Here is a 13,613-nt window from a genome sequence, read left to right as displayed (position 1 = left end):
TTTGATGAAACAGAGAAACACATCAGAAGTAACAAGCCCTAGAAATTTGGGTCCTGGTAAGTACCCCCTGATAAATGCATATGGACCGTGTATTTCTTTAGTTCCCTGCTGTTGGGTTCTTTTGAACCATTTGTCAGTTTTCATAGCCTATTTTTCAGGCTTGCATAGCCTGGAGTTGTGGCAGGGGCCACTGAAATTTGTGAAGGTACTGACGGAAAGAGGAACGATGAGAGGTAAACAGGAAGCTAGAATACATATTTGGCAGGATCTCTGTTGGAATTTGTGTGTATGTGAGTGTATGTACAAGATGGGAAGTACTATTTCTAAACCCTTTCAAAGGCCCCCTAGGGAGAATATTGGCTGACTGGTCTACTTTTAGTTACACACCTATGAGTGAGAAGAAAACGATACTTACGGTAACACCACCTGGCCTATGTATATGTTAAGCTCTGAGGAAAGATGGCCACTGAATGGCTCTCTTGAATTCCTTCCTCCCAATCGGCTGCCTCCAAATAGGAGGTTTTGGTTTGGCTCTCTTAGCTTGTCTGGGAAGCCATCTGGTTCAGGTGAAGCTCTGACTTTTGGGGAGAACCAAAAACTAAGAAGCCATTTGGTTCAGTGAAACCCCTGACTTTTGGGGAAGAATGAGTACTAACAGAGGTACTCTTGGTTTCATTTAGTTATCATTTTGTTTCTTCTGTGTTCTTTCTGAACTTTTGCCTAGGAAGATAGGGAATACCCCTTCTGTTCCCAAAGAAAGTCCATTAGGACAGATTTTGAATAAATGGTGCAGAGGGCTGAAAAACAACCAGAGAAAAAAGCCTCGTTTACAAGATGGAAAGACAGGAGACAGGCATAAAGGAATGTTAGTCCAAACTTTCAGTCTCTCTGGCCTTGGCAGTGGCTCCCTTGCACCTCTGCCTCTGCCCCCTCTCCTCCAGCTCCTGCATACCACTGGCTAACCAGCTCCTGTTCCACCCCCAGCACCTCCAGCACCATGGGCTTCTGCTCCTCCTACCCTTGCTATCAAGAAGCAAAAGGTATCCCAAGCTGTTCAGCTACCTCCTTATGAGGTTCAAACTGAAGCACCTCCCAAGTCAACATGAAGGGGCCCAGAGGTTCCCCTGGACTTAAAGCACCCACTTCAGATCTCCCCACAGGAGCCCCAGGTAAAACTGACAGTGGGGAACAAATTAATTGAAATAAACATGTCTTTAGAGATACCAGTATTAAATATAAGCTTTGATTCTACCAAGGTTTACTAAAAGGTCAAATAAATTCATGTTATCTCTGTTGCAGTTTGTCAGCAAAAAGATGATTGAAAATGGTCGATTTTGTCTATCTCAAAATTTTCATGGGTAATTGTTAAGAGCAAGTAGGATGAATAAATAAAATGGTACAAGGTATAGGAATATACTTTTGTTGAGGGAAAAGAACGTAATTTTGTCCTACAAGAGACAATAGATTTCTCTTATTTAGAGAAAGAAAGCTTATGACTGAATTTGAATGTAAAAAGAAAGTTGTAAGTTTGTGAAGGGGAATCTTTGGAAAAGAATTTTATGCATGTTCAGGACTGACTAAGATTGGAATGAATGAATTTCTTTGTTTTTCTGGTGGGGAATGGGGAGGAGTCAAGGGGAAAGGGAGAGAGAGAATCTCAAGCTGGCTCCATGCCCAACACAGAGCCAGATGCAGGGCTAGATTCACAACCCTAAGATTACCACCTGCGCTGAAATCAAGAGTCAGAAGCTTAACCAACTGAGCAACCCAGGCACCCCATGGAATGAATGAGTTTTAAAAGTGCATTGGTAGCGGCACCTGGCTAGCTCAGTCAGTAAAGCATGCGACTCTTGATCTCAGGGTTCTGAGTTCAAGCCCCATATTGGGAATAGAGCTTACTTTAAAAAAATAAAATAAAAGTTCATTGGTGTAAGACTGAGATTCGGCTTTTCTCTCTGTTAAAAAGAGTTTTCTTGGACTGTTGGTCTGGTCTTGATAAGAAATTGTAAAAAGGTTTTTTCCTTTTATCTGCCCAGAAAAACCAGTTTCTTTCTAAGATTTTATTGATTCATTTGAGAGAGAGAGAGAGCACACAGCAGGGAGAAGGGGCAGAGGGAGAGAGAGAAGCAGACTCCCCACTGAGGAGGGAGCCCGACAGAGAGGATCAATCCCAGGACCCTGGGATCATGACCTGAGCTGAAGGCAGACGCCCAACTTACTGAACCACCCAGTGCCCCAAAAAACCAGTTTCTATATTTTGTCATTATCAGGTCTTTGATTACTTAGGAAAATTAAAACTTCTCAATATTAAAGGAGCTTAGTTTCACTAATAACTATACAACCTTCTATAGAATCTTTTATTGCCATCTTGGTTAAACAGGTAATTAAATACTTAGTTTTATAACAATTTGTAATCTTGTTAAGGCAACTGCTTTAAAACCTTCTGAGGTTTTTGGGGTGTCTGGCTGTTCAGTCGGAGGAGTGTTTGACTCTTGATCCCAGGGTTGGGAGTTTAAGCCTCACATTGAACGTAGAGATTACTTAAATTAAAAACAAAGTGGGGGATGTCTGGGTGTCAGTAAGGGTCCGACTTTTCTTTTTTGCTTAGGTCATGATCTCAGGGTCATGAGACTGAGCCCCATCTTGGACTTTGCACTCAACACAGAACCTGCTTGGGATTCTCTCTCCCACTCCCTCTGCCCCTCCCACTCAAACTCACACACACTCTGTCTCTAAAATAAATAATAAATATATTTAAAAACCCAAACAAACAACCTTCTGAGGTTTTTAACAAACTTCCCAAGATTCAAATTCTAAATGAAGTTGTTTTGACTAATTAGGCTTGTTTACTTGGCATGTTAGGTTACATGGGAAGCACTGTCAAACAAATGGTGATAACCTTCTTAGGTTATATTGTATGAGTAAACACTATAACTGTTCTAGAAATTACATGAAATCCCTGAATTTTTTTTTGTTTGTTTGTTTTTAAAGATTTTTTTTAAAAGATTTATTTATTGATTTGACAGAGAGAGCACACAAGCAGGGAGAGTGGCAGGCAGAGGGAGAAGCAGGCTCCCCACTGAGCAGGGAGCTGGACACGGGGCTCTATCCCAGGACTCTGGGATCATGACCTGAGTGAAGGCAGACGCTTAACCAACTGAGCCACCCAGGCATCCCTGAAATCCCTAAAGTTTTAACATGTCCTGGTATAAAGTCATCACTTGACATTCTAGTTATTGAAACATTGTGTGTCACAGAAATAACTGCATTTCCTTGTCAACTGCACTATAATGAACTGTCATCCAGTCTTTAACCATGGCCATCTTTTAGTCTTTTGTTATTTATTTTAAGATTTTATTTATTTGGGTGCCTGGGTGGCTCAGTTGGTTAAGCAACTGCCTTCGGCTCAGGTCATGATCCTGGAGTCCCGGGATTGAGTCCCACATTGGGATCCCTGCTCGGTGGGGAGTCTGGTTCTCCCTCTGACCCTCCCCCCCTCATGCTCTCTCTCATTCTCTCTCTCTCTCAAATAAATAAGATCTTTTTTAAAAAAATCTCTCTTTAAAAAAAAAAGATTTTATTTATTTATTTATTCGAGAGAAAGAGAGAGAGAGTACAAGCAGGGTATGGAGCAGAGGGAGAGGGAGAAGCAGACTCCCTGCTGAGAAGGGAGCCCAAAGTGGGGTTCAATCCCAGGACCCCTGGATCATGACCTGAGCTGAAGGCAGATGCTTAACCGACCAGGCACCCCTAGTCTTTTTTATTTATAATTATTGTTCTGATGCTCTTGAAAATGTGTTCCATCTTCAAGGAGATTCATGAAAAGGACTTTTTGACAAATACAGGTTTCTGACATCTTTAAAATCATAAAACTAAACTGGATAAGAATTTCCGGAACTGGGGGGTGGGAATGATGGGGTGGCTGGGTGATGGACATTGGGGAGGATATATGCTACGGTGAGTGCTGTGAATTTTGTAAGACTGATGAATTACAGACCTGTACCCCTGAAACAAATAATACATTATATGTTAAATAAATTTTTTAAAAAAGTATTTCTGGAACTAATGGAAAAGCTGCATTCAATCAGAACAAGAATTAGTAATGTGGGCCTAAATGATTTGAGAAAGATGATTAATAGCTTTTATTACTCTTCTTTGAAACATTGCTGGTTCTAATGTTTGCTCTTCCAGATTTAAGGAAACTTTTTCTCAAGATATCTACGACTTACAGAAATATGATAAAATATTCCTTTGTGAACAAATTGAAACATTTATCTTTACTGCCTACCTGAACCCTCCAAAATTCAGAAACTTTCAGTGAGTATTCTTTCTTTCATGGCAATTTTAATTATTTGCATAAGTTCAGTAAGAATCTGTTCCCCTTCTAACAGGACACCATTGGAAACATTGGTTACTTTGCCAAGACTTTGAGTGGAAGGTCATTAGAGAAAGACATGCATAGACTCAGATATGACCAGACAGCTTTAAAGCCCTAAGGTTGACTTTATGGAGCCAATAGAACCCCTTGGAAATGCTGGCCTGACATCTTGCTAACAGAGTTCCCAGCAATCTTACCAGGTGAGTAAAGAATGTCATTTCCTGGAAGATGCAGAAACCTCAGGATATTTGGGAGACTTTGAGAAGAGGAATTTACTTAAATTTGCAGGTATTTTAGGCAAATCTGATGGCAAGAATTTGGCTTGGCCTCTGGCCTTGCAAGGCTATTAAAAGTTTTGTCTATAATTCCTTGTACGAAAAAAAATTCCTTATAGGGGCGACTGGCTGACTCAGTTGGAACAGCATGCAACTCTTGATGTCAGGGTTGTGAGTTTGAGCCCCACATTGGGTGTAGAGATTATATAAATAAGTAAATAAATAAATTTTAATATATATATATAATAAAATTCCTTATGCAAAGTTCCAGCAAAGCAGATTTAAAAGAACTAATTCACTCACAATCACTGTTCTTGCTGTACTTATGTAAATAATTACGCCAAGTTTGTTAAAACTGGACTTGCTTTACAAATTGGTCTTCATTTGGCTATCTTTGATGGAAATGAGGGTGATTTTATTTTTTTTTTTAAGATTTTATTTATTTATTTGACAGCGAGAGACGGAACACAAGCAGGGGGAGTGGGAGAGAGAGAAGCAGGCTTCCCGTGGAGCAGGGAGCCCGATGCGGGACTGGATCTCAGGACCCTGGGACCATGACCTGAGCGGAAGGCGGAAGCTTGATGACTGAGCCACCCAGAGGCACCCCAATGAGGGTGATTTTATTTTATTTTTTTACAGATTTTATTTATTTGACAGAGAGAGACACAGCGAGATAGGGAACACAAGCAGAGGGAGTGGGAGAGGGGGAAGCAGGCTTCCCTCTGAGCAGGGAGCCCGATGCGGGGCTCGATCCCAGGACCCTGGGATCATGACCTGAGCCAAAGGCAGAAGCTTAATGACTGAGCCACCCAGGCGCCCCACTTAGGGTGATTTTATTTTATTTTATTTTTTTACAGATTTTATTTATTTATTTGACAGAGAGAGACACAGGGAGAGAGGGAACACAAGCAGAGGGAGTGAGAGAGGGGGGAAGCAGGCTTCCCTCTGAGCAGGGAGCCCGACGCGGGGCTCGATTCCAGGACCCTGGGATCATGACCTGAGTCGAAGGCAGATGCTTAACGACTTGAGCCACCCAGGCGCCCCCAGTGAGGATGATTTCAAGGAGAAAAATTATGTTTCAATAACACACCTTTGAGGATGTTAGACTCCAGTTCTGATTAATTGTCCTTGAATGTTGATTGTTTGCCTAAGCTAGATATTTTGAGGTAAACTTCAGAGAAATTGCCACAAGAGCCCATGTATACATAGACAATCTTCGTGCCTGTTACTCTGTGAGAATAAAAAAGGACCCCATGGGCATAAGATTATTTGGACAGCTGGACAATGGAATGGACTCCCCAACAACTGTGTAACTCAACTATCACCTTGACCGATTCTATGGCTGGGATGGCAAAACTGCTCCTTAAAAGCCAGAGCAGGGGCACCTGGGTGGCACCGTAGGTTAAGAGTCTGACTCTGGTTTCGGCTCAAGTTATGATCTCAGAGTTATGAGATCGAGCCCTGTGTCAGGCTCTGTGCTCAGCATGGAGTCTGCTTGGGATTCTCTCCCCCTCTCCTTTTGCCACTTGTGCTCTCTCACAAATAAATAAATAAATCTGTAAAAAAATAAAAATAAAATAAAAGCCATAGCATACCCTACTCCATGGGGTTAGCTATGGATTTATGGAAACAGTCGATGGCCCCACCTTCATTACGACTGGATTGGACAATGCACTCAGCGATGCCCATATCTCCTGGGATGAGTCATCTACTTGCCAGCAGTTCCTCCTAATTACGATATTGTTAAAGCTAGACATCAGGCAAAGAGGGCTTCTTGGTGATTTTATCCCTTAGCCATATTTGTCCCAGGAGTCACCTCTACTGATGTAGAATTATAAGTAGAAGCTTTAGCCAAGCATAGAGCAGCCACTCTTAAACAGACCTGGCACGGAGTCACCCTCCTAAATGATCAAACCACATAGATTCAAAAAGTGGTCTTCCGAGGGGCACCCCAGGAGGACCTCAGATCTTTCAGAATATTTTCATAGCAATTCTTTGACCTTCAGCACAACTCAGAAAGAGAGGAAGTTGGGCAAACACAAGCTCCATTTTAACAAATGGAGAGTGAATTACGGAAGGTTTAAATGATCTGCCCATGGTCAATGTAATGTAATGGAAGCCAGCCAGGATCCAGGAAGTGTTCTGTACATTTGACCTCCCAGCCTTGAGCCAAAACACCAAACTGGAGTAGTCCAGAGAAGGCAGCAAGCAGAACTCAGCTTATCACTTATAGTTCCTAACTCTTCCCTCTTTTTTCTCTTTATCCCATCACTCTGAGTTCCATTAAGAACTGGCAAACCAAGACTGATGTCAAACATACAGAAGGAAAGACCTTTCTTAAATACAAACCTTGATTCTCAGTCCCTAGGTTTTCCTTTTTCTAGTTGACTAAGGTTCCACATGTACTGGACTGTAGTTGTAGGATGAGGGAAAATGCTGAAGTTCAAAAAAGCTTTAAAATAAGCTCTGTTGGGGGGGTGCCTGGGTGGCTCAGTTGTTAAGCGTCTGCCTTCGGCTCAGGTTATGATCCCAGGGTCCTGGGATCGAGCCCCACATCGGGCTCCCTGCTCCGCGGGAAGCCTGCTTCTCCCTCTCCCACTCCCCCTGCTCGTGTTCCCTCTCTCGCTGTCTCTCTCTCTGTCAAAAAATAAAATCTTTAAAAAAAAATTATTATAATTTAGAAACTTATTAAAATTTCTCTTCCATAAAATGAAGATAATCATAGCATTTTCCACATAGTAATTTTCTATGGACTATGTGTCAAGTGCCTGAAGATAATGTCAAGTGCTCAGGTCTATCTACGGTACATAGTAAGTAATCAATACTTGTTAGCTAATGTTACTCACCAGTACTATCATGCCAGTATAACATACTGAAATATTTCTATACCAGTTGGCAAAGAGCTGTTGTTCCAACTCCCTGGCAACCCTCCCAAGACCCTGGTAGCCCGCTCCCCCTACCAAAACTCCCACCACCACTACCACCACATACTACTCATGCATCAATCACTAATGAGTTAATTGGAGACTTTCAGAACCTGTCCTATTTATTAGTACCTCTACAGTTGTATTGCTAAATATTTTGAATATTATTCCTGGTTATTTTTACTACTTACTGAACTTGGATCAGCCATCAAGTAGTCAAGAAAAGCTAAATAAACACTGGATAAGGCAAAACCATAAATGAGGACTATATATCTAAGTAGAAAGGTAAGGCTGAAGAGTCATTGGTTTCAGAGTCTGAAGCTGTATCTGGAAAGTCTCTAAGACCTGTCATCTAAGAACAAGCCTGTCATCTCAATAACCAGGAAGGTAGATGATTATCTATAGCCATAGTGTCTCCAGCAACTATCCAAAGGTTTTTGTTTCCTTTTGGGGCCTACATGCTCAACATATCTGTCTCTACCACTCTCCCCAACTACACCACACATGTAGCTCTCAAGGGTTTTAGATATCCTGATACATGGAATTTTTTTTACCACTCCTTTATAGCTACATATTTAAATGACCTTTTGGTATGATAAACAAAACTGCAATGAACATTTCTGTTGCTAAATATCACTGTATACATCTTTACTTTCTCTCTTAAATAAAGTTACTGAGGGGGGTGGGGGGTAAATGGGTGACGGGCATTATGGAGGGCACGTGATGTAATGAGCACTGGGTATTATAAACAACTGATAAATCACTGAACTCTACCTCTGAAACTAATATATGTTAATTAAATTTAAATAAAATTTAAAAATAAAAATAAAATTACTGAATTTAGTATATGATAGAGGTGGTACTTAAAATCAGAAAAAAAGGCAAGTTATTGAGTAAACAATGTTGGCATAAATGACTAGTCATTTGGACAAAAATTTTATTCAATCCCTACTTCATTCTTTATATAAAAATAAATATTAAAGGGGAGCCTGGGTGGCTCAGTCATTAAGCGTCGGCCTTCGGCTCAGGTCATGATCCCAGAGTCCTGGGATTGAGCCCCACATCGGGCTCCCTCCTCCACGGGAAGCCTGCTTCTCCCTCTCCCACTCCCCCTGCTTGTGTTCCCTCTCTGTGTCTCTCTCTGTCAAATAAATAAAATCTTTAAAAAATAAATAAATAAAAATAAAAATAAAATTTTAGTAGAAAACATGATAAAATGTTTCTATCTTAGAACGAAGAAGGCATTTCTAAAAACAACACAAAATTTTGAAGGCACAACAAAAAGACTAACTCATTAGCTATGTAAAACTTCTATGGGTGTGGGGGTATGGTGGTTGGGTGTGTGGGTGTATGGGAGAATTTTGGATGACTCTTCTTAAAAAATATTACAAGGTTAGGGCGCCTGGGTGGCTCAGATGGTTAAGCATCTGCCTTCAGCTCAGGTCATGATCCCAGGGTCCTGGGATCGAGTCCCACATCGGGCTCCCCTGCTTCTCCCTCTGCCTCTCTCTCTCTCTCTCTCTCTCTCTGTCTTTCATGAATAAATAAATAAAATCTTTAAAAAAATATATTACAAGGTTAAAAGACCAATCTAAAACTGATAAACTGTTAGCAATATCTGACAGAAAAAAAGCAATGTCCTAATTCCCAAATTCATAAAAATAATTTTTTATAGATTTTTTAAAGCAAAAATGAGTATTTAAAAAAAAAAGCAACTCAGACTGAAAATGAAAGAAACACAAATGGTCAATAAACATTGGAAAGCAGTCCCGTTTCCGTAGTGTAGTGGTTATCACGTTCACCTCACACAAACATTGGAAAGCTGATCAACCTTACTCATAATTAATTGCAAAATATTAAAAATTTGGTAAGACCCAGTATTGGTATGGTATCTAAGGGAAAAAGTCATTAAAAGCATTATGAAGATCAGCTTAACAATGCCTATCAAGGGCGCCTGGGTGGCTCAGTTGGTTAAGCGACTGCCTTTGGCTCAGGTCATGATCCTGCAGTCTCAGGATCGAGTCCCACATGGGGCTCCCTGCTCAGCAGGGAGTCTGCTTCTCCCTCTGACCCTCTTCCCTCTCATGCTCTCTATCTCTCATTCTCTCTCTCTCAAATAAATAAATAAAATCTTTAAAAAAAAAAAACAACGCCTATCAAAATTTAAATGCACATATCCCTTTATAAAGTAATTTCCCTTCTCAAAATTTATTCTACAGATAAAATAACACAAGTACAATGTGTTACTTGTGAAACAAAAATTGAAAATATTCCAAATGCCAGTCAATAGGAGACTGGATTAAATAAATCATGATACATTCATAGATTAGAATATAACATCAGGTCTTTAGAAAAAATAAGAAAGAGCTATGTATTGATATAGAAAACAGTCTTGAGATCACTGTAAAACAAAGGTTCTGGGTGTCTGGGTGGCTGTTGGTTAAGCGTCTGCCTTTTATCGTTTTCTACTAAAATTTTATTTATTTTTATTTTTATTTATTTTTTAAAGATTTTATTTATTCGACAGAGAGAGACACAGAGAGGGAACACAAGCAGGGGGAGTGGGAGAGGGAGAAGCAGGCTTCCCGCGGAGGAGGGAGCCTGATGTCGGGCTCAATCCCAGGACTCTGGGATCATGACCTGAGCCGAAGGCCGACGTTAAATGACTGAGCCACCCAGGCTCCCCTTTAATATTTATTTTTATATAAAGAATGAAGTAGGGATTGAATAAAATTTTTGTCCAAATGATTAGTCATTTATGCCAACATTGTTTACTCAATAACTTGCCTTTTTTTCTGATTTTAAGTACCACCTCTATCATATACTAAATTCAGTAATTTTATTTTTATCGATATCGAGCTCCTTGCTCAGTGGGGAGCCTGCTTCTCCCTCTCCCTCTGCAGGCTGCTCCCCCTGCTTGTGCTCTCTTTCGCTCTTGCTCTCTCTTTGGCAAATAAATAAATAAATCTTAAAAAAAAAAAAAAAAAGAGGGGCACCCGGGGGGCTCAGTCAGTTAAGTGTCTGCCTTCAGCTCAGGTTATGATCCCAGGGTCCTGGAATTGAGCCCCACACGGGCTCCAGGCTCAGTGGGGAATCTGCTTCTCTCTCTCCCTCTGCCTCTCCCCTCTGCTCCTACTCTCTCTCTTTCTCAAATAAATAAATAAAATCTTTAAAAAAATTTTATATTCTTTATATAAATATGTACATATATCTATATACAGCTATGTGTATAATACGTAAAAATTCTCCTAAAACACATGAGTAATGAAACTGAATATACTCCCCCACACACCAAAAAAATTCTCTTACTTATAACAATTCAAGAATAATTGAATTTAGAACAATGGCTACCTAGTAGGGACAGGAAGGCTGATGATGAGAGAGAAGTAGAGGTTTCAACTGTACCGGTAATGTTTATTTCTGAATCTCTGCGTGGATCCACATATGTTTACTACGTTAGTCTTTAAAGCTCTTTAATTATCACAAATATTTTGTTGAAAAGGATTTTAACAGAAACCACTAGTAGAAGGGAAATAGGTATAGTATTTTCAAAAAAGGAAATCCAGAAAACAAAGTGGGAGAGGTTGCTGGAGAGGACAGAATACAAGAAAGCACAATAAACAAAAAACATTATGATGGTGAGTGAAAAAAAAATCAATGATCACACACACAAAAAACCACAATGACAAAAATTCCTCTATTAAATGCCAAAGATTCTCAAATTCTGTTAAAAGTCTATATCTAACTATATACTTTTTACAAAATTCTTACCCAAAGCAAAATAACAGAGAAAGAAAGAGCAAGAGTGGATGTTGAATGTTTTCAAATGGCTTTTAAATATCCACTGAGATGATTATAGATGATTGCTTTTCTCCTTCAACCTACAGTCTACTATTTTTATTTTGGGAAATGAATGAATTAAGGTTTTCTTTATGGCATAACATTGGACCAATTCTTTTTTTTTTTTAAGTAGTTTCCACACCCAACGTGAAACTCACAACCTTGAGATCAAGAGCCCTATGCTCTAACAAGCCAGCCAGGTGCCCCAACACTGGACCAATTCTTACAAATGTTACAAGCATGCTGGGAAAGAATATGTATTCTCTGTAGGGTGCAAAGTTCCTTGTGCATCTGTTATATCAAGCTTGTGTGTTATTTAAATCCTTCTCTGTATCTTTACCTATTTTATCAAGATAGGATTCGAAGGAATAACATTTGGTAAAATATAAGCATGTTTGTCTATGTATACATCAGCTCTGAAAGGAAATGGAAGTAACTCGAAAAATGCCAGAGTCTTGAGATGGAGTCTGGCATCAGGCTCCCTGCTCAGCAGGGAGTCTGCTTCTCCCTCTGATTCTGCCCCTCCCCTCTGCTTGTGCTCTCTCTCTCTCAAATAAATAAATAAAATATTTTTAAAAATAAACAAAATACATCCATCCACTCCTCTTACCTGCCATGGATCCAGCCATTAATCTGTGCACATGACCGGAAACTCCCAGCTTTGTAGTAATTAACTAGAAATCAAAAACATCAAATTAAATGGAATATTTTTAAGTACTTCTCCTTTCACTGTTTCATAATGAAGAAATTTCAAAAAAGAGTTACAGGACTAGTAAGAAGAAAATTAGTGTTAAACATAAGTGAAACAAGTGCAACTGTATAAAGGTGAACAGTTATAGCACATGGTGAGTAGGTAAGGTATTTCCTCTGTAGCCTTCTGTTCTAGTTCTGCACTTTTACAATCTTAACTTAGAATTGCCAAATATACTATGTTGCACATTGACGACCACATATACTTAAAGAGTGAGTGGCAGTAGTACAAATAAAATGCTACTACAGACAATGAAGTCTTGATATACTGATGGCATCAATTCTGACTGATGAGCTTAGAATGTTGTTCCCATTCCATTGCTTACATTTCTTTTTAAGATACCCTATGAAATTTAACGTACTTAACCATTTTCTATATTAAGATGTTTGAGAGGATAAACTTTCAATCCAACAGAGAAGAGAAAGTCAATCAATAAGTAGGATGAGAGAAGTTGTTAACTGATAGCATTATTCAAAAACAGACTTTCACCATATGATTTCACTATTTTATTTAGTAAGAAAATCCAAAGCCACAATGTTCCTTTCCTACAACTGAGAAACAAAAAGCACATTAAAAAGGTATTAAAATTTTACGGATTTATTATTACCTACTTGAAGTATATTTTGGCTCTTGTTCATAAGTGTGTACATAAACCATTTGCTCAAAATTGACTAACAATTCTAGAATAGATAACTCCAAAACCAAGTTACATTTAAAAATGTAAGCTATCACAAGTCTTTCTCCTTCAAAAGGCATTACTTTACCCATTCATCCAAAGTAACTTTAAAGGCCAAAACAAATGCCTTTCAACTAAGTATGATATTCAAGGACACAAAAAAGAAAATAATATAAAAGTTCAAGTACCATTTTATAATGCTCAAATGCCATAAACTGGATTGCACCATAGGGAAAGATTCGAATCATCATTGCACCATTCCCTTTATATAATCCAAGGTATCCCTCCTTTTGGGGAACAGCACGCAATGCAGAAAATACTCCTGTTTTTAGAAAAATGTTTAGAAGAAAAATACTATTAAAACAGAGAAAACTATCTAAATTCAAAGAGTTTCATGACAATCACAGAAAAGATTACTATGCCATCACTCATGATATAATTTTGCCTGAGGAATTACATAAATAATAATTTATGTTTAGCAGTTAACCCTACCTAAAATACATAAGTCCAAATTATACAAACACATCTCATGTAAAAATATAAAACATATTTTAGCAAAAACATAAAAAACCCCAGCTATACATTATAGTAAATTATATTTTAAATTATCACAAATTATATTGACTTACAGCAATCTAAAAAATATTAAAAGAAATATATTCAAGGACCAGATACTGCACTGCAGATGAGGGACTCTGAAAGGATAAAGGAAGTTTTCCCAGACTGACCTAGATACATGTGTGGTTTGTTTACATAAGGAAATTGCTAA

The 13,613-nt window shown here is 39.0% G+C and overlaps 1 protein-coding gene across 1 annotated transcript in view; it reads right to left on the bottom strand.

The window, feature by feature from the left end:
* SLC25A16 (solute carrier family 25 member 16) overlaps positions 1 to 13,613 on the bottom strand; it is a 49,426-nt gene that overhangs the window by 23,222 nt on the left and 12,591 nt on the right. The window contains exons 3-4 of the mRNA XM_088019779.1: positions 13,033 to 13,166; positions 12,028 to 12,091 (exon numbers count right to left, since the gene is read on the bottom strand). Coding sequence (XP_087875905.1) covers positions 12,028 to 12,091; positions 13,033 to 13,166 — 198 coding nt within the window. The remainder of the gene's footprint in view (positions 1 to 12,027; positions 12,092 to 13,032; positions 13,167 to 13,613) is intronic.

The sequence above is a fragment of the Eumetopias jubatus genome, unplaced genomic scaffold (assembly GCF_037043125.1).
Source record: "Eumetopias jubatus isolate StellerSeaLion01/CBP00866 unplaced genomic scaffold, mEumJub1_p1.0 scaffold_17, whole genome shotgun sequence".
Taxonomy (NCBI): domain Eukaryota; kingdom Metazoa; phylum Chordata; class Mammalia; order Carnivora; family Otariidae; genus Eumetopias; species Eumetopias jubatus.
This window is presented reverse-complemented; position numbering and strand designations above follow the sequence as displayed.